The following is a 22,063-nucleotide window of genomic DNA, read 5'->3' as shown; positions in this document are numbered from 1 at the left end:
TAATTTACACTCTTGATCATGATTAGTTACCGGCGTTGGACATTTGACTAGATACATGAGAGAAATAAGATGAACATGTAAAAAACAAGAGACAAGGTGAAACGGTGGATGGAACATAACTAATATAACAGATAGTGTATGTGGTGATAATGAAAACAAACACAGCAGACTGTCTTCAGTAGTTTATTACACAAAAGGATAGAGGGGTCTTTCTGGGGTGGGTTAAGAGGTATGACAGAAGCATATTGGAGGCAGATAGATGTTGTGACACAGGAGAGGGGAGTGTTCTGTCCTTCCAGGAAAAGGACTCCACCAAGGTATTCCAGTCAGTCTCTGCTGTGCTTCCCTCTGCTGGAGAGGAAGTGAAACATTCAGTCACTGTCAAACCACTGTAATCTTATAGATAGACAATGGTAATGATAAGGTCCATTTCTCAAAAAGTGGTGATACAGGTTTAAGTGCAGAAAACTAAAAAGACTAAGATAGATTTGTGTGATTAAAGAGTGCTGTTTACTACCCATAGTAATGTGATGTTGTCTGTATCTTTGTTGAGAGATCAGCATCATTTGGTACAACAGACAGAGGAGACACCAACACTGATCTGTGTGGTCACCTGTAGAGCTAGTGAGCTGTAGACCACATTATCATCTGGTTCTGCTGACTACAGCGGAGGAACAGGGAGAGAGGTGAACAGGGACAGTTCTGTCAAATCAAATCTAATCAAAGCCAAATCAAATTGTATTAGTCACATGTGCCAAATACAACAGGTGTAGACCTTAAAGAGAAATATTACTTACAACCCCCAACCAACAATGCAGTTTAAAAAAAATGTATGGATAAGAATAAGATATAAAAGTAACAAGTAATTAAAGAGCAGCAGTAAAAGAACAATAGCTAGACTATATACGGGGGGGGGGGGTACCGGTACAGAGTCAGTGTGTGGGTGCACCGGTTAGAGGGGCCTTTTGGACCTAGACTTGGCACTCCGGTACCGCTTGACGTAAGGTAGCAGAGAGAACAGTCTATGACTAGGGTGGCTGGAGTCTCTGACAATTTTTAGGGCCTTCTTCTGACACCGCCTGATATAGAGGTCCTGGATGGCAGGAGTTTGGCCCCAGTGATGTACTGGGCCATTCGCATTACCCTCTGTAGTGCCTTGCGGTCGGAGGCCGAGCAGTTGCTGTACCAGGCAGTGATGCAACCAGTCAGGATGCTCTCGATGGTGCAGCTGTAGAGCTTTTTGAGGATCTGAGGACCCATGCCAAATCTTTTCAGTCTCCTGAGGGGGAATAGGTTTTGTGGTGCCCTCTTCACGACTGTCTTGGTGTGCTTGGACAATGTTAGTTTGTTGGTGATGTGGACACCAAGGAACTTGAATCTCTCAATCTGCTCCACTGCAGCCCGTGGATGAGAATGGGGGAGTGCTCAGTCCTCATTTTTCCTTTAGTGCACAGTCATCTCCTTTGTCTTGATCACGTTGAGGGAGAGGTTGTTGTCCTAGCACCACACGGCCAGGTGTCTGACCTCCTCCCTGTAAGCTGTCTCGCCGTTGTCGGTGATCAGGCCTACAACTGTTGTGTCATCGGCAAACGTAATGATCATATTGGAGTCATGCCTGGCCGTGCAGTCATGCGTGAACAGGGAGTAAAAGAGGGGACAGAGCATGCACCCCTGAGGGGCCCCCGTGTTGAGGATCAGCGTGGCGGATGTGTTGTTACCTACCCTTACCACCTGGGGGCGGCCCGTCAGGAAGTCCAGGATTCAGTTGCAGAGGGAGATGTTTAGTCCCAGGGTCCTTAGCTTATTGATGAGCTTTGAGGGCACTATGGTGTTGAACGCTAAGCTGTAGTCAATGAATAGCATTCTCACATAGGTGTTCCTTTTGTCCAGGTGGGAAAGTGCAGTGTGGAGCACAATAGAGATTGCATCATATGTGGATTTGTTGGGGCGGTATGCAAATTGGAGTGGGTCAAGGGTTTCTGGGATAATGGTGTTGATGTGAGCCATGAGCAGCCTTTCAAAGCACTTCATGGCTACAGATGTGAGTGCTACGGGTTGGTAGTTGTTTAGGCAGGTTACCTTTAGTGTTCTTGGGCACAGGCACTATGGTGGTCTGCCTAAAACATGTTGGTATTACAGACTCGGACAGGGAGAGGTTAAAAATGTCAGTGAAGACACTTGCCAGTTGGTCAGCGCATGCTCTCAGTACACGTCCTGGTTATCCGTCTGGCCCTGCGGCCTTGTGAATGTCGACCTGTTTAAAGGTCTTACTCACATCGGCTGTGTCTCCAGAACAGCTGGTGCTCTAATGCATGTTTCAGTGTTATTTTCCTTGATGCGAGCATAGAAGTAGTTTACCTCGTCTGGTAGGCTCGTGTCACTGGGCAGCTCTCAGCTGTGTTTCCCTTTGTAGTCTGTGATGGTTTGCAAGTCCTGCCACATCTGACGAGCGTCAGAGCCGGGTAGTACGATTCGAACTTAGTCCTGTATTGACGCTTTGCCTGTTTGATGGTTCGTCGGAGGGCATAGCGGTATTTCTTATATGCTTCCGGGTTAGAGTCCCGCTCCTTGAAAGCGGCAGCTCTAGCCTTTAGCTCAGTGCGGGTGTTGCCTGTCATCCATGGCTTCTGGTTGGGGTATGTACGTACGGTCACTGTGGGGACGACGTCATCGATGCACTTATTGATGAAGCCAATGACTGATGTGGTGTACTCCTCAATGTCATCGGAGGAATCCAGGAACATATTCCAGTCTGTGCTAGCAAAACAGTCCTGTAGCTTAGCATCTGCTTCATCTGACCAATTTTTTATTGATCTAGTCACTGGTGCTTCCTGCTTAAAATTTTGCTCGTAAGCAGGAATCAGGAGGATAGAATTATGGTCAGATTTGCCAAATGGAGGACGAGGGAAAGCTTAGTGTGCGTCTCTGTGTGTGGAGAAAAGGTGGTCCATAGTTTTTTTCCCCTCTGGTTGCAAATTTAACATGCTGATAGAAATTTGGTAAAACAGATTTAAGTTTCCCTGCATTATAGTTCCCGGTTACTAGGAGCGCTGTTTTCTTGTTTGCTTATGGCGGAATACAGCTCATACAACGCCGTCTTAGTGACATCCTTTGACTGTGGTGGTATGTAAACAGCTACGATAAATACAGATGAAAACTCTCTAGGTAGGTAGTGTGGAATACAGTTTATCATGAGATACTCTACTTCAGGCGAGCAATAGCTCGAGACTTCCTTAGATATTGTGCACCAGCTGTTATTTACAAAAACACATAGTCCGCCACCCCTTGTTTTACCAGACGCTGCTGTTCTATCCTACCGGTGCATCGTATAACCAGCCAGCTGTATGTTGATAGTGTCGTCGTTCAGCCACGACTCCGTGAAGCATAAGATATTACAGTTTTGAATGTCCAGTTGGTAGTTCAATCTTCCGCGTAGGTCATCTATTTTATTGTCCAAAGATTGCACGTTTGCTATCAGAATGGATGGAAGTGTTTTTTTTTATTCGATTGACTGCGAATTCTCAGAAGGCAGCCCGCCCTCCAGCCCCTTTTTCTCTGCCTCCGAATTCACACAAATCATGGGGATCTGGGCCTGTTCCCGAGAAAGCAGTATATTGTTCGTGTCGGCCACGTCAGACTCATTAAAGGAAAAAAAGGATTCTGCCAGTCTGTGGTGAGTAATCGCAGTCCTGATATCCAGAAGTTATTTTCGGTCATAAGAGACGGTAGCGTCAACATTATGAACAAAATAGGTAAAAACAATAAGTTACAAACAACGCAAAAAAACACAAACGGTTGGGGGCACGTAAGACATCTGCCTTCTTCTCCAGCGCCTTCTTATGGAGTGTACACAATTAAAACACAGTTCTCAGTGAAATTAAAAGTGTAGACAGTTATAATTGTGATATGTAACATAAAGGTGATATATTAGCCCTACAGCTATAATGGTGACATAACCATGACTATATTAACACTGAGGAAACAATCACCTACTGTTGTTTCTGATAACATAATACTAGCTGTGGATAATCAGTAGAAGATCTTTACCTTGGTCTGTCCTTTTAGTTGGGCCTTGTGCTGGGGGATGACAGTGCTGTACTTGACATCATCATCAGCTTCAGGAAATGGATCCTGTTGGTAGAGAGAGACACAAATAACAAAAACGTGTTGTTATACTGTTATAGTGTACATTTACCTATTGCTTGTTCCAAGACCGAAAATGATACTGGAAATACAATTGTTTTCTAAAACAGATGCACATTTGCCAAGGCTATGACGTTTTATGAGTAACAGCCATAATGTTGTCTGAGAGCCGAGATGCTTGTAGCCATATGCTGACCTTCTCTGCTGTCCTGAACTGATCAGGCATCACAGTGCTGTACATCACATCATGGTGTCTCTCTGGGTTTAGGCTCTGAGAAATGGACAGCACAGAAGGGAAACACATGGCTACATGCATAGGAAGAGAGAGTACAGGAACTTCAGATACTCAGCTCACACTGCAGAGATGAGAGAGAGAACCACAGATCACAATGCAGAGATGGAGTGATTGGTTCTAGTCCAAGATCTCCACAGACCAAAACCAGGTTTATTCAGTTTGTACCTGCTGTGCTGTTTCTGGTGTGTGTCACTGCGCTGTATGTAATGTCCTGTTCATGGTCAGCAGACTGTAAAGAAATAAATAGCAAAGAGAAACAAGACTTGTCTATTTACCACCTAAACCACAGTTTGTTTCCACGGTAATCCTGGCAAGAGGAGCTAAACTCCTTTACCACATACATGAAAACAACAGATGTCATATCTCTCTCATGCATATTATAATGTGACACCACACATATGTTGCTCATTGGGTGTTTGTCAAGAAGGCACAGATTTGTATCAACACTAGTTTTCAAATAGACATGAGCTGTAATACTGTGATATGACAGGAAGCAGTCAGATTTATTTAGTGAACTGACAATTTCCTGTTCTGTCTTTTTAAAAGGGTGCTATAAGAGCTTGGGTTCAGTTAAAATATGGGACCTTTTATGTCAACTCATTGATAATCAACTGAAGAGGTAACGATGGAGTCAAATGGTAGATGATCCCAGATCAAGAACAGAAAAGCAGATGTTTGAAAAGAATAGAATAAAATAAGTTTACCCTATCCACCCCCACCCTCTTCGGAGGACAAATATCTTTTAGTTTTTTATACAGCTTTTCTGCTACATATACATAAATTTAACATACACGTTTTACATACATGGTACTTTTATATAAAGCAGTCACATAACAATAATACATTACCAAACATAAGCTCTTTAATCCCACCCCTCAGCCTCTCTCAGCCCATCCCACCTATCACTATAGAACACCCTCGTTTGGTTTCCATGTGCCATATATTTTTCAATTGTGCTGTGATGTTTAACATAATCTTTTTACCTTTCTAATCGTATAGTATCCACAGATTGTGTGCTAAAGATGAAAACCTTTCCTACAAGTATTATTATATTATTTATTGACTGACTATGGCTTTCCAAGTCGCCCAACACTGCTATTCGTAAGGTTCATTTTAAGTACATGTTGTAATTTTATAACCATTACTGAAGCTGTGACCAGAAACAAGCTTCATAGGGGAATAGATTATCTATTGATTCTGTTTCATCGCAGCAAAATCTACAGAGCTGAGAATGTTGTACGCCCCATATATATAGCATTCTGTTGGTGGCAAGAATTTTATAAAATAATTTAAATTGAAATACTCTAAGTGTTTAATCAAGTGTTGTTTTTTGTACCAGTTCATAAACCATGTGCCATGTAATCGGTACATCGAAAATCTCTTCCCATTCATTTTTCAACCTGTATGGATCATTTAGGTTTTTAAACTTTTGATGCCAGCATGAATGAGATGAGGAAGTAATCAAGACGGCTAGCTTGATTAAGCCCCCTCCACGTATATCTCACTAGGTCAGGGTTTTCCAGCCTCATCTATCTATCTATCTATCTCATCTATCCATCCATCCATCCATCCATCTATCTATCTATCTATCTATCTATCTATCTATCTATCTATCTATCTATCTATCTATCTATCTATCTATCTATCTATCTATCTATCTATCTATCTATCTATCTATCTATCTATCTATCTATCTATCTATCCTAGTTTATAAGGAATCCATGATCTTCGTGATCTCCTTAAGTGTTTGAGGGTGATAGTTTGTAGAGTGATTTCCTTTACAATCCATAGAGGCATTTAAAACCATATTAAAGTCTCCCACCATATTAATAGATGTATTTGTTGCTAGTGAGCTGAATAGATCATTACATTTACATTCTAGCAGACACTCTTATCCAGAGCAACTTACAGTAGTGAATGCATACATTTCATACACTTTTTTTTCTCCCTACTGGTCCACTGTGGGAATCAAACCCACAACCCTGGCGTTGCAAACACCATGCTCTACCAACTGAACCACACGGGACTACTATTATATATATTTTCGAATATATACGTATTTGGCCCATATACATTAATTAGCCTTATCTGTTTTTTGTCCAATAGCATATTTAAAATAATCCATCAGTTTGTACAGTTTGCACAATCGAATCCAGTTCGAGTTGCTTTGCCCAAGACAAAAATAGATTTCTCCCTCCCAGTCCATTTTCCACCCAAACTCATCTATATTTGTAGAATGACTTTCCTGTAAACAATAGATATTATGTTCTTTCTAATTTAGCCATGTAAAAATGCATCTTCTTTTTTATGATCTGCTAAGCCTGTCACACCCTGATCTGTTTCACCTGTCTTTGTGATTGTCTGCACCCCCCTCGATATGTCGCCCATCTTCTCCATTATCCCCTGTGTATTTATACCTGTGTTCTCTGTCTGTTGCCAGTTCGTCTTGTTTGTCAAGTCAACCAGCAGTTTTTCTCAGCTCCTGCTTTTCCCAGTCACTCTTTTTCTCACCCTCCTGGTTTTGACCCTTGCCTGTCCTGACTCTGAGCCCACCTGCCTGGCCACGTTGCCTGCCCCTGACCCTGAGCCTGCCAGCCGACCTGTACCTTTGCCCCATCTCTGGATTATTGACCTCTACCTACCCTGACCCTGAGCCTGCCTGCCGTCAGGTACCGTTGCCATACCTCTGGTTTATTGACCCCTGCCTGCCTTGACCTGTCTATTGTCTGCCCTGTTGGATTATTAAACCATTGTTAATTTGGGTCTTACCTTCATACCTGTCCCGTGTGGCTCAGTTGGTAGAGCATGGTGTTTGCAACGCCAGGGTTGTGGGTTCGGGGGACAAGTACGGGGGGGAAACATTTATGAAATGTATGCTTTCTCTACTGTAAGTCGCTCTGGATAAGAGCATCTGCTAAATGACTAAAATGTAAATGTAATACCTGATAAGGCCATTACAATTATAACTGGCTATACTTATTTCCACACTTACCATAATGATACCAACATTTCAATGTCCTTACCACAACCACTGAGTTGTTAGTTGTCTGGTCCTTGGGCTTATTGTTCTCTGGAATTAAATCAAATTTTATTTGTCACATGCGCAGAATACAACAGCTGTAGACCTTACCGTGAAATGTTTACTTACATGCCCTTAACCAACAATGCAGTTCAAGAAATAGCATTAATAAAATATTTACTAAATTAACTAGAGTAAAGTAAGTGTAATCAATCAAAAGGTAGCACAATAAATGTACATAACAATAACAAGGCTATATACAGGGGGTACAAGTACTGGGTCAATGTGCAGGGTACAGGTTAGTCGAGGTCATTTGTAAAGTGGCTGTGGATAGATAATAAACAGCGAGTAGTTGCAGTGTAAAAACAAAGGGGGGGGGTCAATGTAAATAGTCCCGGTGGCCATTTGATTAGTTTAGTTTTTCATCAATCTTATGGCTTGGGTGTAAAATCTGTTAAGGAGCCTTTTGGTCCTAGACCTTGTGCTCCGGAACCATTTGCAGTGTGGTAGCAGAGAGAACAGTCTATGACCTGGGTGACTGGAGTCTTTAAAAAAAATGTTTTAACCTTTATTTAACTAGGCAAGTCAGTTAAGAACAAATTCACATTTTCAATTACGGCCTTCCTCAGGCACTGAGTAGTATATAGGTCCTGGATGTCAGGAATGTTGGCCTCAATGATGTATTGAGACGTACGCACTACCCTCTGTAGCGCCTTATGGTCAGATGCCGAGCAGTTGTCATACCAGGCGGTGTAGTAATTGGTCCATGATAGTAGTTGGACCATGATTGTTTGTTGGTTATGTGGACACCAAGGTACTTGAATCTCTCGACCCACTCCACTTCAGTCCCATCGAGGTAAATGGGGGCCTGTTCGGCCCTCCTTTTACTGTAGTCCACGATCAGCTCCTTTGTTTGCTCACATTGAGAGAGCGGTTGTTGTACTGGCACCACACTGACAGGTCTCTGACCTCCTCCCTACAGGCTGTCTCATCATTGTCATCAGCAAATTTAATGATGGTGTGTGAGTAGTGCTTGGCCACGCAGTCATGGGTGAACAGGGAGTACAGGAGAGGACTAAGCACGCAACTCTGAGGTGCTCCAGTGTTGAAGATCAGAGAGGGAGGTGTTAAGTCTTAGGGTCCTTAGCTTTATCATGAGCTTTGTGGGCACTATTGTGTTGAACGCTGAGCTGTAGTCAATGATCAGCATTCTCACATAGGTGAGGGAGTTATCATTTACATCTGAGTTTGTTACAGTACAAAAATACCTCTGAATGGATTTCTTAATGACAATTCCTCCAAATATTTTCTGTCATTCAAGATAAATCACAGGCAAGCAATGAACTGTTGGTCATAATATCAATACATTTAGTAAATTGACTACTTACTATGCTTTCTCCACATCTTCCATGTTACTAGGATACCAGCTGTCACCACCACCAACATGCCCAGAGAGATGAGTAGGACTTTCACATCTATGGACCTGATGGATTATATATTAAACATTTAATTAAAAATACAATTAAAATGGATTATTATAAATTGATCGTTTGCTGTATGCACTTGTTATGTGCACTGTTATGGTAAATGGAACAATTATTTATCTGACCATGAAAATTAGGAGATTTTATGATTATCGTTGAGATTATTACTGTACAAATAACATTTTTTTTTAAAGGGTGCAACATGTCCTTGCAAATGAGTGAGAATAACACTATAATGCTGCTACTTCTCACAAGGCAACCACAGAGATGTTCTACCCAAGAGGAAGTGATAACAGTCTCATTTAGGGAGGGTGTTTGGTTAGCATTAACTGTTGTATTGTATGATGGAATTGTAATGTTTCTCTGTGTTCATATTATCTAACAATATGTGGGATAATACAGCTGAATGAGTGATAATAACCTCTGGTGGACTTCCTCCATGTTCCCCTCAGCTCCTTGACTTGTGTTGTCATTCTGAACAGGCTCAGCAGTTGGAGAGGCAGAGGGTTGTTGAGTGGTTGGATCTTGGGTTGCTGTGAGGTAAAACAACAATAGGATCAATGAAGTTCATGGTATACCAGGTAGTCAGGTTGTAAAGCAACATCACATTCATAGTTAATATTACAATTAGTTCCAGATGATACCAGTGGATAAAACAAAGTGAATCATATTGATCATAAAGTATGTGATTGATCTACTAACTTGAGGTCATCTTAGAGCTTCTCTGTGTTGCAGTTTGTTGACTGACAGTGATGTGAACAGGCATCTCTAGTTCTCCCACTCTACACCAATACCAGTCAATGTTCTCCATCTTCAGTCCACTCATAGTCACTGTTAAGACTTTTCTGTTGTTGGCATCACTAGTCCGCTTTAATGTGACTGATGTTCCATTTAAAGTCCCAGAATACCCCCTCACACAATCACCACCCATCCTGCACCACTTCATATCTCCAGTGTTACCATAGTAACAACTCCCTCATTCTGCTCCAGTCACTTCCTGTTGGTCCACATAGAGTTCTGGAGTACCTAACAACGGACAGTGACACTCCCTCCTTCTACTCCAGTCACTTCCTGTTGGTCCACATAGAGTTCTGGAGTACCTGAACACAGAGGTACAGACACCATAGAAAGAACTCAGCAGCAGACCTTTATTCTCCAAGTGCATTTACACATAGTGTTACTTGGTGATATGGTGCTTCTTGTGGTAGACAACGTTGAAGACACAATGCAGACAGCGGACTTCTACATATAGAAAACATAAAATATACGTATACCTACATTCCTCAGGTCAACTTGAACAATAATGGTAATACCAGTTACCAAACAAGGAACTTGTTACAAGGAAATGAAACGAGAACACCAGTTATGTAGTTTGTGAAAGCTGGCATTTTCTGAGTGTCTCATCATTACTGAGAACTACCTATTCTACTTTACTGAATTGTAAGAGTTGCAGTGATCTTACCTGGAGTGACAGATAGGTAGAACAATTGTATCATGCTATCTGTTCCTCCATTGATCTCCACAACACACCTGTAAGTATTAGAGTCCTCTGGCTCCAGATCAGTCATGATCACAGTGAAGACTTTCTGGGCGATGTCATCAGAGATTGAGGCCCTATCAGTGCTCTTAGGATGGTCAGTGCGTACTACAGAGGAGCAAATAGTCCAACCATACCCTTTACACCAGTATTTCACATGGTTTATGTAATACTGATCATAGCTACATGGGATGGTGATGGAGCCTCCTGTCTGCACAGACACATGGCTGACTGTGGACAAATCAACACAAAACACATTTAGTTTTGAATTCAATAGAATCTGCACTGCAGAAAACAAAATCCCATTGCTTATAAACTATAAAACAGCTTGTTAATGATTGAGATTTATTATACAGTGTTTACAGTAATTTGACCCACTGGACTTCAGACCTTCATAGAAACATGTTTCACATACCTGCTGAGACTCTGTAGAAGATGAGGAGGAGGAAGGAGAGATGGTTAGCCATGTGAGGGTTTCAGTCTGCCTGTAATATTAAATGGTACCTGAGCATAAATGTGTGTCAAGGACCAAGGCACTTCCGAATGTTTATAGACTTCACTCTCTGTAACTCTCTTCCTGCTTCTGTTTGTGTGTACATGCCCCCCTCAGTGGCAGACAGCAACTATTGCATAAAATTGACTAATTTAACCCCATAATCATAGTCACTAAAATATATTTCAGCTTTCTCTAAGGGTTTTGGGACCAAGAGTCACTGCTATCCTCATACTACTCTCTTCTGGAACATAAGGTCACTAATGATTACGAAGATTTGATAATTGGGCAACATGCACCATATTTCCATTGGCAAAATTCTATATTTCACTATACAAGAAAATATATGATAAATGTCCTGCATATGCTAAAGCCTGTTAAGGATAGGGGGCAGTATTTTCACGTTCGGATGAAAAGCGTTCCCAGAGTAAACTGCCTGCTACTCGGGCCCAGAGGCAATTATTTGCATATTATTAGTCGATTTGGATAGAAAACACTCTGAAGTTTCTAAAACTGTTTGAATTATGTCTGTGAGTATAACAGAACTCATATGGCAGGCAAAACCCTGAGAAAAATCCAACCAGGATGTGGGAAATCTGAGGGTTGTAGTTTTTAAGTGATTGCCTAGCCAAACTATAGTGTCTGTGGGGTCATTTTGCACTTCCTAAGGCTTCCACTAGATGTCAACAGTCTTTGGAACCTTGTTTCATGCTTCTACTGTTACTGGGGAGAGAATAAGAGACCATTCAATCAGTGGACTGCCTGAAGACAATGAGTTGTTTACTGCGCAGGCACACAGGTGCGCAGTTCCTTCTTTTTCCTCTGTAATGAATACAATATTGTCCAGTTGGAATATTATCGAATATTTATGATAAAAAGACCCTAAGGATTGACTGTAAACATCGTTTGACATGTTTCTACGAACAGTAATGGAATATTTTGACTTTTCATCTCTGGTTTTGCGCTCGCGCATTTTGCCTTTGGATAGTGATCTGAATGCGCAAACAAAAGGAGGTATTTGGACATAAATATGGAGTTTATCAAACAAAACGAACATTTCTTGTGGAAGTGGGAGTCCTGGGAGTGCATTCCGACAAAGATCAGCAAAGGTAAGTGAAGATTTATAATACTATTTCGGAGTTTTGTTGACTCCAGAACTTGGCAGGTAACTGTATAGCTTGCTTTGATGGCTGAGCTCTGTACTCAGAATATTGAACAATGTGCTTTCGTCGTAAAGCTATTTTGAAATCTGACACAGCGGTTGCATTAAAGAGAAGTGTATCTATAAATCTTTCAATAACTGTTATAAAGTTTATCAACGTTTATGATGAGTATTTTTGTAAATTGATGTGCTCATTCACCGGATGTTTTGGAGGCAATACATTTTCTGAACATCACGCGCCAATGTAAAATGGGGTTTTTGGATATAAATATGAACTTTATCGAACAAAACATACATGTATTGTGTAACACTGAGTCCTGGGAGTGTCATCTGATGAAGATCGTCAAAGGTTAGTGATTCATTTCAGCTGTATTTCTGGTTTTTGTGATGCCTCTCCTTGCATGGAAAATGGCTGTGTGGTTTTTCTTGTCGTTGATGTCCTAACTTAATCTAATGTTATGCCTTCGCCGTAAAGCCTTTTTGAAATCGGACAATGTGGTTGGATTAACGAGAAGTTTATCTTTAAAATGGTGTAAAATAGTTGATTGTTTGAGAAAATTGAATTATGAGATGTTTGTTGTTTTGTATTTCACGCCCTGCTATTCCGTTGGCTGTTGGCGAGGGGTTCCGCTAGCGGAACGTCTGTCCATAACAGGCTAAACATTTATAGATTTGAGGGGTCATGTGCTACAGAGATGTAGTGATGGGTACTAGACCAAGACCTCCCCAGACTCTCACTTTAAACCAGGTTCATAGTTCAGGGTCCTCCGAACCACAATCCAGTCTGATGTGGTTTTACGTTCAACAAGAACTCTCTCTGTCTCTCTCCCCCTTCTACACAGGAAATGAACCCTGGTCATGTACAGCTCATAACCATAGATGTCCTCCAAGTGAAGGGGTTAAAGTTAGCTCAGGAAGCTGCATTACCAGAATGCTGCAAGTTTCAGCCAAACTCATTCCATGACGTCATGTTAAATGCTGAGCAATACGTTCTGTTATTGGCTCCAACACAGCAAACTACTCCAGATACATCAGAATTGAACTCTCAAACTCACAGACCACAGAGCTCACATTATGTTGTGACAAATTATCTTGAGAATAATAAAATGTCTTTGAAAATGTTTATTACAGTTTTTTTTAATTGCTTTGGTACTATTTTCACACATGTGGTAACATTTGACAACTTTTAGTACAAAACAGATCCTCAAAAAGGACACACAAAATCACTCAGTAACTTTTTCCACCAAACCTAATCAGTATTTAATCTATAAACACCTTTCATATAAAGTAATTGCCTTTCACAATGCAATGCTTTCAATACTTTTCATATGATTCTCTTCTCGCTTGTTTAAATACATTTGACCATCACATAATCCAACGGTGCTTAATGGTTAATCACTTAACTGTTTGGTAAACATATATATTTTAATCTGGTTGGTCTACTACATATGGATTTTGAGAAATACAGAAATAAAATACGTGTTTGTATAATATAAACATCTAAATGACATGTATGATACATAAAGCCAAGAGTGTGCAAAACTGTCCTCAAGTTAAAGGGTGGCTACATTGAAGAATCTAACATCTAAAATATAGTTTGATTTGTTTAACACTTTTTTGGTTACTAAATGATTCCATATGTGTTATTTCATAGTTTTGACATCTTCACTATTATTCTACAATGTAGAAAATAGTAAAAATAAAGAAAAACTCTTGAATGAGTAGGTGTTGTAAAACCTTTGACCGGTAGTGTATGGAAATAAGGTAAACCTGTTTTTGCTTTGTCATAATGGGGTAGTGTGTGTAGATTGATTAGGTTTGTTTGTATTTAATACATTTTAGAATAAGTCTGTAACAAAATGTGGAAAAAGGGAAGAGGGTGAATATTTTCCGAATGCACTGTACATTCTATTGTTGGCTCCAACACAGCAAACTATTTATGATAAATCAATTTCACACTCAAACTCGCAGAGCACAACATCTAGTGACAAATTATCTTGAGAACAATAAAATGTCTTTAAAATGTTTTATTGGCAAAGCATTTATATATTCCATTAAAGCTGGAGAAGGTAAAGACAGACTAGTACTCCAAGGCTCTGATTCAACAAGTAGAGGATTTGTTATAGAAAACCAGACAACCAAATATCAACTATGAAACAACCCAAGAACTCAGGATTAATAAATGAACCAAAAATATTTAAATGTAACCTTGTTTTGTGTGTGTGTGTGTGTGTGTGTGTGTGTGTGTGTGTGTGTGTGTGTGTGTGTGTGTGTGTGTGTGTGTGTGTGTGTGTGTGTGTGTGTGTGTGTGTGTGTGTGTGTGTGTGTGTGTGTGTGTGGTTTGGTTTTACTATCCTTGTGGGCTAAACAAGGACCATTTAGACAAGTCAAAAATCTAAATCAATTCAAATCAATTGTATTGGTCACATACACGTGTTCAGCAGATGTTATTGCGGGTGTAGTGAAATGCTTGTGCTTCTAGCTCTGACAGTGCAGTAATATCAAACAAGTAATATCTAACAGTTTCACAACATATTCCCAAAATACACGTAAAACTAAGTAATGAATGGATTAAGAATATATATACACATATGTCAGAGTGACATTGGACTAAGATACAGTGACATAGTACAGAATACAGTATATACATATGAGATGGGTGATGCACCATTTGAACAAGTTGGGACATTTTGCCCGGCCCCACAAGCAAAAAGTATATTTTAGGCTAAGGGGTTAGGTTTAGGGTTATGGTTACAATTAGGGTTAGGGGAAATAGGATTTTGAATTGGCATACATTTTTTTGTACGAACAAAGATTGTAAAACATACGTGTGTGTGTGTTTTATCCTGAAGAAAGCTGAACATTTTTGTATACATGCCCCCCTCAGTGGCAGATAGGAACCATTGCATTATGTAGACTAGTTCAACCCCAAAATCATAGTCACTACAATGTATTTCAGCTTACAGCTTTCTCCAAGGGCTCTTTGGCACCAAGAGTCACTATTATCCTGTTACCCTCTGCTGGAAAATAGGTCACTAATGATTACAAAAAGAAATGTATAGAATTGAGGGGACATGAGCTACGGAGATGGAGTGTTGACTGCCTTCCACTTAGAGATCAACCCTGGTCATAGATGCAGCTCAAAACCACAGATGTCCTCCAACCTAAACTGTTAAAGTTAGCTCAGGAAGCTGCTGTACCACAAGGCTGCAGGTTTCTGGTAAACTAACTCCTACTATGACATCTTGTTAATCACTTGTTGTCTCCAACACAGCAAATAACTTCGATACATTAGAATTTCAGATTTTCTTTCACAGAATTTCACAGAATTTGGTGACAGATGATCTTGAGAACATTAAAACATGTTTATTAGCAAATCATTTAAATATTCCATTAAAGCTGGAGAAGGTGAAGCAGATAAAGACATATACCGCAATGAAAAATGTGCAAATGCTAAATAAATCTAGTTTCTACTCATCCTGTTTTACCTCAGAGTCGGGTTGCCCTGAACTTCACCACAGCAATGACGTTGCACAGGATGAAGAGCACTGCATTAACAGTTTTTGGAAGGTAGAAGAGTATTCTCTCCCATCTGTAGAAAAACAACACAATTCATTAATCCAGCAACTGAAATTTAAATAAATGACCTTTTTGCTTATTGAGTACCGGTTAAAGAGGTGGTAGTGTACACTTACCCCTGGGCTGCATGGTGTGTGTTGTTGACTGGGGCCTGAGAGGTGGAAGAGGAGACTGCAGGATCTACAGTTGTGGGTGAGGTCAGGCAAATGTCTTGAATGGTCTTCTTTTCTGTCAAGGTGCAACAGTTTCCATATGTAATTTATTAGTGTTGAAGTGACACAATTTCAGCGTGATATATCAATGTTTTAAATTAACAAAATGACTTCAGTTGGATTCTGTGAATTTGAAAGACTCATTCCACTATTTTTGGTTATAACTGGTCTCTCATTACTTACTAATGATGGTGTCAGTCTGTGTTGTGGTCAGTTGATTAACAGTGGAGATGATGATGGTGGAAGAGGGGGTAGGGGTGGTGGTGGAGGCAGGTGTGGTACTCTGTGTTGTGGTCAGTTGATTGACAGTGATATGAACAGGCATTTGGAGTTCTCCTCTGGAACACCAGTACCAGCCAGTATCTCCCATATTCAATCCATTCAGAGTCACTGTTAAAATGTGTCTGTTGTTGTGATCAATGATCTGCTGTGATGTCACTGATGTTCCATCTAAAATCCCTGAATATCTCCCCACCAAGGGGACATAGTAGATACCCATCTTACACCACAACCACTTCTTAACCACAGTGTTACTATAGTAACAACGGACAGTGACACTCCCTCCTTCAACTCCAGTCACCTCCTGTTGGTCCACATAGAGTTCTGGTGTACCTGAACACAGAGGTACAGTCACAAATTCACCAAGGGAGAAGAAAAGCATGTCATATCATAGGCAATGATGTACACTGAGTGCACAAAACATTAAGATCACCTGCTCTTTCTATGACATAGACTGACCAGGTGAATCCAGGTGAAAGATACAATCCTTTATTGATGTCACTTGTTAAATCCACTTCAATCAGTGTAGATGAAGAAGCGGAGACAAGGATTATTAAGCCTTGAGACAGCTGAGACATGGATTGTGTATGGGCAAGACAAAAGCTGTTGTGCTTTTGAACACAGTATGGTAGTAGGTGCCAGGTGCACCGGTTTGAGTGTGTCAAGAACTGCAATGCTGCTGGATTTTCACACTCAACAGTTTTCCGTGTGTATCAAGAATGGTCCACCACCCAAAGGTTATCCAGCCAACTTGACACAACTGTGGAAAGCATTTGAGTCAACATGGGCCAGCATCTCTGTGGAATGCTTTCGACCCCTTGTATTGTCCATGCCCTGACGAATTGAGGCTGATCTGAGGACAAACGGGGGAGCAACTCAATATTAGGAAGGTGTCCCTAATGTTTTGTGCACTCACTGTATACAAACACTAGATTGCTGAAGCCATGTATTGGCCAATGAGAGGCTTTGAAGCACCTGTCTGCCATATTGGTACTCCTCAGAAGGAGCGGTCTTCCACAGGAATGATGGGAATTGCACAGTATTTCAACTTAATGTCTCAAAGATAATTAATACAAGTATACACTCCAGGTATTGTTTAACATTTCCTGTTGAGTAATAAAATCCCACATACACTTAAGGGTAAAAAATATGTTTTGAGCAAAATAGTGTTTTTAGTGTCAATGAGTTGGTCTGATGGGAATCCGTGAGGTCATCGACCTTACCCTTGTGGGAACAATAGAGGAACGATAGACAACAAAAGAGGAAAGGTCCATCCCCCACTTGTGCCATGTCATGAGGATACATGGACCACATATTGAAATGTGATAAATGAGGTGAAAAGGTGACTACTTCAATCAATTACTTCAAATAATTATATATATATATATATATATATATATATATATATATATATATATATATATATATATATATATTTTTACCCATTTATAGATATATATATATATACCCATTTATTCTTGAAAATATAGCCTATAAATGCCTCATGCACTTAGTTCTATGGTTGTACCCCATCAGAACCCAAAATATACAGTTGAAGTTGGAAGTTTACATACACCTTAGCCAAACACATTTATACTCAGTTTTTCACAATTGCTGACATTTAATCCAGTAAAAATTCCCTGTCTTAGGTCAGTTAGGATCACCACTTTATTTTAAGAATGTGAAATGTCAGGATAATAGTAGAGAGAATGATTTATTTCAGATTTATTTCTTTCATCACATTCCCAGTGGGTCAGAAGTTTACATACACTCAATTAGGAGTTGGAAGCATTGCCTTTAAATTGTTTAACCTTCCCACAATAAGTTGGGTGAATTTCTGCCCATCCCTCCTGACAGAGCTGGTGTAACTGAGTCAGGTTTGTAGGCCTCCTTGCTCGCACACGCTTTTTCAGTTCTGCCCACAAAATCTCTATAGGATTGATGGGCTTTGTGATGGCCACTCCAATATCTTGACTTTGTTGTCCTTAAGCCATTTTTCCACAACTATGGAAGTATGCTTGGGGTCATTGTCCATTTGGAAGACCCATTTGCCACCAAGCTTTAACTTCCTGACTGATGTCTTGAGATGTTGCTTCAATATATCCACATAATTTTCCATCCTCATGAAGCCATCTATTTTGTGAATGGCACCAGTCCCTCCTGCAGCAAAGCACCCCCACAATAATGATGCTTCCACCCCCGTGCTTCACGGTTGGGATGGTGTTCTTCAGCTTGCAAGCCTCCCCCTTTATCCTCCAAACATAACGATGGTCGTTATGGCCAAACGGTTCTATTTCTGTTTCATCAGACTAGAGGACATTTCTCCAAAAAATACGATCTTTGTCCCCATGTGTAATTGCAAACCATAGTCTGGCTTTTTTATGGTAATTTAGGAGCAGAGGCTTCTACCTTGCTGAGTGGCCTTTCAGGTTATGTCGATATAGGACTTGTTTTACTGTGGAAATAGATACTTTTGTACCTGTTTCTTCCAGCATCTTCACAAGGTCCTTTGCTGTTGTTCTGGGATTGATTTTCACTTTTCGCACCAAAGTACGTTCATCTCTTGGAGACAGAAGCGTCTCCTTTCTGAGCGGTATGACGGCTGCGTGGTCCCATGATGTTTATACTTGCGTTCTATTGTTTGTACAGATGAACGTGGTGCCTTCAGGCATTTGGAAATTGCTCCCAAGGAAGAATCAGATTTGTGGAGGTCTACAATTTTTTTTCTGAGGTCTTGGCTGATTTCTTTTGATTTTCCCATGATGTCAAGCAAAAAGTCACTGAGTTTGAAGGTAGGCCTAGAAATACATCCACAGGTACACCTCCAATTGACTCATATGATGTCAATTAGCCTATCTGAAGTTTCTAAACCATGACATAATTTTCTGGAATTTTCCAAGCTGTTTAAAGGCACAGTCAATTTAGTGTATGTAAACTTCTGCCCCACTGGAATTGTGATACAGTGAGTTATAAGTGAAATAATCTGTCTGTAAAGAATTGTTGGAGAAAATTACTTGTGTCATGCACAAAGTAGATATCCTAACCGACTTGCCAAAACTATAGTTTGTTAACAAGAATTTTGTTGAGTGGTCGAAAACGAGTTTTAATGACTTAAGTGTATGTAAACTTCCGACTTCAACTGTAAGCTTGTTTTTCTCCAATGTTTGTAAACATTGTAAATGTAAACAAACACTGTATAGCCTCAAAACATGCTTAAAACTATCATTTTAATATCTTGGATGGTCACTCCATAGCTCTGTCCATGAGTTTGAGTGGTTACATTTATCCAGGCTCATCCCTCATTATCTGTTCTTGGTAGAGAGCTTTGGAGATCTCTTTCTTATTGGTCTTTAAGCAAAAAGGCACGAGGGGGTGTGGTATATGGCCATTATACCACGGCTGAGGGATGTTCTTACGCAGTGCCTGGCTACAGGGGCTTGTGGTATATTTGCCATATACCAAACCCCTGAGGTGCCTTATTTACTATTAAAAATTGTTCACCAACGTAATTAGTGCAGTAAAAATAAATGTTTTGTCATACCCGTGGTAAACGGTATGATATACCACAACTGTCAGCCAATCAGCATTCAGGGCTCGAACCAACCAGTTTATATTAACTAATTTATGCATGGTGATGTCCCATGGAATGCCACAACTCCATCCCACCAAAACAGGCTGACATTTCAGGCGGTCTTTTCAAACAGCTCAACACTAAAAGGGCATTATCATCATTTTCACAATTTCACATTATTATTCCAACCTCATGTTGTAGGAAATACAGTGTATATAAAATGTTGATCTTCTGTCCTGAACTGATCAGGCATCACAGTGCTGTATGTCACATCATGGTGGATCTCTGGGTTTGGGAACTATTTTTTGTTGTTGCGTTAGGCATATGAAAGTGACAATACTGTGACTTAACAAAAACATTAACTTTGAATTCATTATGCATGGCTTATGAATATGTTATGACGTCCTTATGTAGGCACCCTTCAAAATAAAGTGTTTCTGTTCTCCACAGTGTAACAATGTATACCTACAATGTAAACCCATTCCATATTTATATTGTGACTGCCTGTATGTATAACCATGTAAATACATTGTATTTAGAGCCTTAAAACAGTCTTCCCCAAATCAATAGCTACATAGCTGTGTCATACTGAACAAATAAACCAAAGGATGATAGCATGTGACCTGCAATTATTACTATAGTGTATAAAAGACAAGACCATGTCATACACTCTAAGTCAGCTCTCTATGATGATCAAACACAGTGTGATTGAGGAGAGGTAAGGGGAGCTAACCTGTGGTGACTGACAGGTGCAAGTATGTATTTTGATCTCGTCCTGCAGTCTCCACAGCACACCAGTAATACCCAGAGTCCTCTGGCTGCAGATCAGTCATGTTAACAGAGAAGATTCTTCGGGTGACATCATCAGAGATTGACACCGTCCCAGATAGCTTTGGTTGGTCCGTGCGTACAAGAGCAGAACAAGAATTCCAGTAATCTCCTTGACACCAGTATTTGACATATTGTATGTATCTCTGATCATAGCGACATGGGATGGTGATGTAGTTTCCTGTCTTCACAGACACCTTACTCACTGTTGAAACACCGTACGCCCCTACCTGAGTACCTGCAGACACAGCAACAGAAAACACTTTTAGACTCCTTTCGGTCAACTGATAAGGTTGTCTACCAATTACCCATTCAGGACACCAGTAGGAGTGAGTAGTGCACAACATGGCTGGTATGGCAGGGATGAGTGTGGGCTCAATATATAGGCTAGCCAATATTTTGTCTTCAGGGTTTCAGCATAGCCAGTGCCTGACTTCAAGCAGCAGTGCACAGAAACATGAGACTTCATCAATTGATAAAAATATTTTACCAGTACCTGAGAGTCTGGAGAAGATGACGAGGAGGAGGGAGAGATGAGGAGCCATGTGTGGTTTGTGTTTCTGTGTGGTACAAACTGTACACAAATGTATGTGTCAAGGGCCGAGGCACCGACGACAATGATTGGTATAAACATCACTGTCTGTACCCCTCTTTCTGCTTCTGTTTAAGTGAACATGCCCCTGATTGGCTGGTAACAATATATTCTGTGGATCAGTCAATGCAATTGATATGATTTGATTTATTCAACTAAATTAATTTAAATTCTTTATTTAATGTACTTACTGTATGTATTTACTTGATGTATTTCCCCCCCAATAAAGTTAGACCAATATCTCCACAGACCAGACCTAAAATCAGCTTCAAAGTAAACCAATGATTAGACCTACCACAATCCAGTCTATGTGATTTTAAGGTGGTTAGACAAAATCCAGATATGAAGCCTCTCTGTCTTAAAAGACTAAAAAGGAATAGAAAAAGAAACAATAAACGTTGTCTGTGTCGAGGAAATAAACCCTGGTCATAGACGCATCTCAAAACCACATTGTCCTGTAAGGTAGCTCATCAGCAGTAGCTCAGGAAGCTGCTGTACCACAAGACTACAGGTTTCAGGTTAACTCATTACATTACATGTTGATAAAAGACAGCTTAGCTAAACTGTAGGGTTGGTTGACCCTGCAGTACTAGAGCGGAGGCAGCGGCTGGTGTGGAGTTACTATTGCTTTATTTTACAAAAAGTTTGTGGATGCTCATTTCTCTTGGTCGCTAATTAATGAGCCCCCCCTAAATAAATCAATATATCAATCAATATATTTTCTGTGTGATTTCTTCTTTTTTTCGTCAACCATTCCATCGCATCTTAAACTTCTAAAGGGCAGGTGCTAGGACCTGGGGGCAGTGATGCCAACTTAGCAATTTTGTTGCTAGATTTAGCAACTTTTCAGACTACCCTGGCAACTTTTT

General features: G+C 40.4%; 2 protein-coding genes and 1 long non-coding RNA gene across 3 annotated transcripts; all 3 read right to left on the bottom strand.

Annotated features, from left to right (window-relative positions):
• Window positions 1–209: 209 nt before the first annotated feature.
• On the bottom strand, window positions 210–5,284 carry LOC123728641 (uncharacterized). The gene is made up of 3 exons (XR_006760273.1): window positions 4,604–5,284; window positions 4,048–4,131; window positions 210–661 (listed from the first exon to the last, which is right to left on the bottom strand). It is a non-coding gene; the product is annotated as an uncharacterized lncRNA (long non-coding RNA).
• A 2,114-nt stretch (window positions 5,285–7,398) lies between these two features.
• Window positions 7,399–11,048, bottom strand: LOC106577259 (CMRF35-like molecule 3). Its single transcript, XM_045701762.1, has 5 exons — window positions 10,894–11,048; window positions 10,404–10,709; window positions 9,363–9,474; window positions 8,846–8,940; window positions 7,399–7,508 (listed from the first exon to the last, which is right to left on the bottom strand). The coding sequence occupies exons 1-5, from the start codon at window positions 10,943–10,945 to the stop codon at window positions 7,399–7,401; spliced, it is 675 nt and encodes a 224-aa protein (XP_045557718.1). The 5' UTR covers window positions 10,946–11,048.
• A 3,010-nt stretch (window positions 11,049–14,058) lies between these two features.
• Window positions 14,059–21,650, bottom strand: LOC106577255 (polymeric immunoglobulin receptor). The gene is made up of 6 exons (XM_045701035.1): window positions 21,490–21,650; window positions 21,099–21,176; window positions 20,508–20,840; window positions 16,108–16,536; window positions 15,829–15,940; window positions 14,059–15,725 (listed from the first exon to the last, which is right to left on the bottom strand). The coding sequence occupies exons 2-6, from the start codon at window positions 21,145–21,147 to the stop codon at window positions 15,623–15,625; spliced, it is 1,026 nt and encodes a 341-aa protein (XP_045556991.1). The 5' UTR covers window positions 21,148–21,176; window positions 21,490–21,650; the 3' UTR covers window positions 14,059–15,622.
• Window positions 21,651–22,063: the final 413 nt, after the last annotated feature.

This window comes from Salmo salar, chromosome ssa18, assembly GCF_905237065.1.
Source record: "Salmo salar chromosome ssa18, Ssal_v3.1, whole genome shotgun sequence".
NCBI classification, from domain to species: domain Eukaryota; kingdom Metazoa; phylum Chordata; class Actinopteri; order Salmoniformes; family Salmonidae; genus Salmo; species Salmo salar.
Note: the sequence above shows the minus strand (reverse complement) of the source record. Positions and strands in the feature narration are given on the sequence as shown.